The following is a 5,403-nucleotide window of genomic DNA, read 5'->3' on the forward strand; positions in this document are numbered from 1 at the left end:
TGTACACACAAACCTTTAATGTATACCTATACGATTAATAATGTATCTGAGGGCCCAATTTGACAAAGTGGCACGCATGTTTGATTACGGAAAAAATACTTTCTTTCTTATTAACTGTCTGTTGCTTGTTTATAAGAATATTTAATGATATGTTCTGTAAGGGAAGATGTGTGCAAGTAGGAAGGACTAATTAAATAATAATCCGTTGGCTCCTTCTACCTTTCATTCTTTTTTCGGTCTAAACTTACGTGAATAGGTACCGACTAAAAAATAGGTCAAGAGAAGCCAGGTTAATTAAATTCTGCTGTGCATTTGTTTTTCTTTTTTTGTTTTATTGATTTTGTATTAATTATTTGTAATTTGCGGTTGATGAACTGATTGTACCCGAATTACTTTTTTGGCTTTTTAATTAAACACCTGCTACAGAGCGCGTGGATTGCTGATTCACGCGTAGTGTAACAGGACCCTGTTCCATGGAGCGTGAATTATCGACGGGTCCGGTATGAAGCTGGCAGACGCGTTATGACAATGTTAAATGGGACGAGATGTTAAATATACTTAAAAATGTACGGATGATTTACAGAGATAGAAGCGAGATACTTAGTTTGTACAAAGAGCAACAGGCAGTTATAGAGCTGGGGCTGCAACGTAGAGAAGTAAATATTAAGAAGGGATTCAGACCAGGGATGCACACTGAGACCGCTACTTTTTAATTTATATATTGAAGACGCGATAAACATCGTTAAAGACAGTACAACTGTAGGGATAGATATACAAAGGCAAAAGATTAGTATGCTTAGATTTGCAGATGATATAGCAGTATAAGCATCTAGCAAGGAGGAGTTAGAGATATCTTTAAATAAAACGGAAGCCGTATTGACAAAATAGTACCGTATAAAAATAAATAAAAGTAAAATAAAAATACTGGTATGCAAGAAAAGGGTAAGTAGGGAAAGAGCGAGATGAAAAATTAGAAGAAGTGACCTTTTTTAAGGTATCTACGAAGTCAGATCAATTGGGACGGAAGTGGTAATAGGGATGTAAAGCAGAGGATAGCACAGTGTCGTGTCGCCTTAAATTAAAAAGAAATCACTTATATGCTCGTGAACACTTAATTTAGAAATTCGAAAAAGGTTGTTAAAGACGTATGTTTGGAGTGCGGCGCTGTACGGTTGCGAAACATGGACAGCATTAGAGATGTAGTGTTACAGACAAATGATAAGGATACCGTGGATAGATAAAGTTACAAATGAAGAGGTATTACAAAAAATAGGAAAACAAAGGACTCTATAGGAGTCAATAAGAAAAAAGCGAGATAGGTTAGTAGGACACCTTCTCAAGCATGAAGGTCTAATCACAGACATATTAGAGGCATAAACGGGAGTTAGGGGTAGAGGTGGACCTAGATTAGATTACTGTTCGCAAATAGTTAAGGATGTGGGTTGTTCTAGTTTTAGGGAAATGCGAAGATTAGCCTAGGATAGGAAAGAGTGGAGGTGCGTGTCCAACTAGTCTTAGGACTGACGACCTTATAATGATAAGATTTGATAACCACAGGCACATTAATTTTTATATTTACCTACGACGCTCGAAAAATAACGCACCAGGACATTCCTTCACATTACAAGCCGCGCCGACCCCGTTACATGGAGCACGGTTTGAAAATCACCGCGTGAAGTAATGGGTTGGGTGCGTGGATTACCGCTCCACGCGTCGTGTAAAGTCCTTATTACATGGCGCGTGGATTGTCAATGTTCTCTCCGTGTAACGAGTTCGGCGCCGCCTGGAGCGGATAGATGCGTCCTAGCGGTTTCTTTGGCTTCTTTTCACGGCGGCGTGTAACATGACCTTATATTGAAGTAATTTAGTAATATAATACCTTGCGATTAGATTAAAATATTTATTTAAATAGGTATTTGTGTATTATTTCCTTATTATAATTTTAATATACGTGCTTGTTCAAATACTCTGGTGGAAAAGAATCAATAACATGATTACTACATACAACAATAGAAGGTTTTAAAAAATAAATCAATTTTTTCAAAAGTATTTAATAGATCGGCGACTTCTCCTTTTCTATATAGAAGGTCCGCTCTTGTTTTATTTCCCATTTCATTTGACAATTTATGTCAAAAGTATTTGCATTTCAGTTCTAATTTATTTTTATTTAATAACAATGAACTTTATGCTGAGGTTGTACAATATATTAATATTAAAAAGAACTGTGCGAAACTGAACTAATATCCATTGCTTTTTTAGATCCGCATTTCGAAGATTACCTGTCTTAGTAGAGTACCAATGTAAAAAATTATTAGCTCCAATACCAGTTCGTACAATAACAATTAAAGTTATCAGTCCTCATTCAAGCCAATGTGACGCTGTCCCCGAGAATCACGATGACCGAAATATGAGACTCGGAAGGCCCATGTCCCCACATTTGTCGATATATAAAACTCAATTAACAAGCATGTTATCGCTCGCTCACCGAACTACAGGTATTTTATAAATTATGTAGATAAAATATCGATAATACTCGCCGCTCAAAATACATTTCGCCTTATTAGGACTTCATCAGAAGTCAACGGCGGACTAAGACACTAGGAAGTAATTGGAAAGATTTATATTTTTCATACGTATGGGGCTTCCAACTCTAAAGTCCAAATAGGCTCTTGTACTTACTAAACGTATTTTGGCCTTGTTTGGGATTTCATGAAAAAGGACTTCTCCAAATTTAAAGCTCTCCCCAGGACTAAAGAAAGGGGCGGGCCTCCCCGTCCGGCATCCCCCTAGTCCGCCGCTGTCGTATACCAAGTTTCGAACTATGAAATTTATACTCCCGGTGATATAACTAAATTATAACTTAGGGTCTAGGAGGAAGTTGTTTAAGTACAAAATCTAGTTGATCGAGGTTTTATTAAATGCTATTTCTTTTTCAATTTTACTAGGTATTTCGTATCTTTCTAATATTTTCTTCTAGATGAGGTGTAATAGTTTAATGTTACTCTTGATAGCAAGTATGATTGTTATATATCAATCAATTACATTTAGTCCCTACTAGGAAAGGATTTTACCTCCTACGTGGTTTTACTTTCTCGTCCCCATTAGAATGTTTTTCATCGAAATTTTCGTTTTAATAAAATCGAAATTTGCAAAGATCGTAATGTTAAAGTATTAAAGTTGTTTAGAGGCAATGGGGTGTATTAAATTATGAAAGATGACGTAACTGTACAAAATTGTAATCCTACTCAAGAATACGTAAGTTTTATAAAATATCTTATTACTGGCTACCTCAGCTGCAACAATTTCCTTTGCACACCTACCTATAAGCTAGCACCATGCATGGGAATTAGTACCGACATTATTACTTACTCACTTATACAGTGATTGAAATAAATGATGATGATAATAAGTATTTATGAGTTGATGATTTACCGTAGATATGTTATATTTCAGATATTTTTCTTTTAAGCATTTTCAATGTATTTAAACGTTATTGTGTTTGTTATAATTGAGATAAATCGTTCACTTGTATTTTGATTTCAATTTTAGGTATATGGTTAATGGTATACACGTGGATTCTAGCATTTGGCTCTCATGTTATCGATTTACCCCAGTTTATAGAATTTTTACATGGAGTGAATTTTCCGGCTATTTTAATTATTGTCTTGAAATTTATATTAAGTTTCCCCCTTAGTTATCATTTGTCAAACGGTTTGCGCCACTTCTTCTGGGACATGGGTGCCATGTTAGATTTAAAGAAGGTTTATAGTTCTGGTTATGCAATGTTGGCTGCTAGCTGCGCTGGGTCCGCTTTTTGTGCTACCCTTTGAACACTCATTTCAAATCTTATATTATTTTACTGTAAAACTGTATTCAATGACAATTATTTCAAATTTTTTATTGTATAAAAAAACATCTCTTCCATGTTTTTTTTTCTATTTCATTATTAAAATGCTACAGGCATAGAGTATGGAGGAGAGGTTCCCTTTTTACTTATTTTTACTGATAGAAGGAGCGGGGGAAACCATAAGACTTGTATAAGAAAAGAACTGTAAAATACCTAATTAATAATTTCAAATAATACTGTGCCTAATAAATTTCCTATTTATTTGAAGAAGTTTCGTGAATATTAATACCCAATATAATTTATTTATCATATAAACATGGTATATACACTGGCAGCTCATGACTTTGAAAATAGATGAAGCCTTCCGACCAAATTTTCCTACATAAAAAAACTAAAAGAAGAGGTTTTCAGGTGAAAAATGGATCCTATATTTGTTAGTAATACCATTTTAAATAAAATACTTATTTTATTATAACAATCTTATATTCTGTATTGTTCCCTAATCTCCTTTTCTCTTCGTTTGTGTTATGGCTGGATTGTTTAAGTGTTCCTTTACATGTTCGACACATCCGTAGTTCCGTATTCTTGTGATTGGTGCCATTTGTAAACCTGTTCGACATCTTTTCGTTTCTTTTGTTAGTGTTTTGACTGTGCGTGCCCTTCAGTTTCTTTTAATTTTTTCCGAATTGTTCCAAACCCATTTAATACAAAACCATTTTTGGTCGCCCATCTTAACGTGATTTTCCTTTTCCTTTTCTGTTTGGATTCTTAATCTTATTTCTCCTTGTATTTTTCTTTCAGACTCTGACAGTAGATATGTAATGTTTCCTTTGGTCAGCATTATTTTCAATTTCCTTTCAAGGATCAAATATTCACAATAAAACAAACTGAAAAGATGATGAACCCGAAGACTTAGAGGCATGTATAATACCTATCCTTAGACCGAAAAAAAGTGTTTGATGGAGTAGGTAGATAGTATAGATAGTATGAAGAAATGCTGTTAATAGTGATGAGTTCATTACCTAGCAAGACAAGATGGTGCACTATGTCTTCTAGTATTTATCATAATGATGGATCAAAGAAATTTTTAAAGAAACAAGACCTCTGATGAATAAAATGCAGGCAGGAATGAGCTTTTGCTGATAACTTGGAAAATATTTTCAAAGAATGAGTGAGATAAACTATAAAGCGAAAGCACCTGGAACAAAGCGTTAAAAGGAATTAGTATGAAGAAAAGAAAACAAAAATAAGGCATATCGGAAATAACAGCAAGGATCAGAATATTAAAATAGATGGAATATTATTAGAAAAAGTGCAGGTGGTATATTGCTATCAGGGGGTTATTTTCTGTTACTGTTACTGAAGTATTTTATGCGTTAGACAAGGTCTATTTATCAATACGCCATAGGCTTGCAAACCATATTAATGAGAGCTTCTTCGGTTTAGTCGGTAATTTATCGATACTGCTTATGGTACGCGTATGAGATCGTATAAGATCGAAATTATGACCCGCTTTATGATCCCTTAAATTAATAAAATATATAATTTAATAATTT

The 5,403-nt window shown here is 34.3% G+C and overlaps 1 protein-coding gene across 1 annotated transcript; it reads left to right on the forward strand.

The window, feature by feature from the left end:
• Nucleotides 1–2,104: 2,104 nt before the first annotated feature.
• Nucleotides 2,105–4,085, forward strand: LOC108738376 (succinate dehydrogenase cytochrome b560 subunit-like). The gene is made up of 3 exons (XM_018471771.1): nt 2,105–2,193; nt 2,260–2,495; nt 3,550–4,085. Exons 1-3 carry the CDS (start codon nt 2,177–2,179, stop codon nt 3,828–3,830), a joined length of 534 nt encoding a protein of 177 aa, XP_018327273.1. The 5' UTR covers nt 2,105–2,176; the 3' UTR covers nt 3,831–4,085.
• The last annotated feature ends 1,318 nt before the right edge of the window (nt 4,086–5,403 follow it).

This window comes from Agrilus planipennis, unplaced genomic scaffold (assembly GCF_000699045.2).
Source record: "Agrilus planipennis isolate EAB-ADULT unplaced genomic scaffold, Apla_2.0 scaffold178, whole genome shotgun sequence".
Taxonomy (NCBI): Eukaryota; Metazoa; Arthropoda; class Insecta; order Coleoptera; family Buprestidae; genus Agrilus; species Agrilus planipennis.

Coding starts and splice junctions, on each gene's coding strand:
- LOC108738376 (XM_018471771.1), top strand. Junction 2,496..3,549: donor GCTCGCTCACCGAACTACAG/GTATTTTATAAA, acceptor TTTCAATTTTAG/GTATATGGTTAATGGTATAC.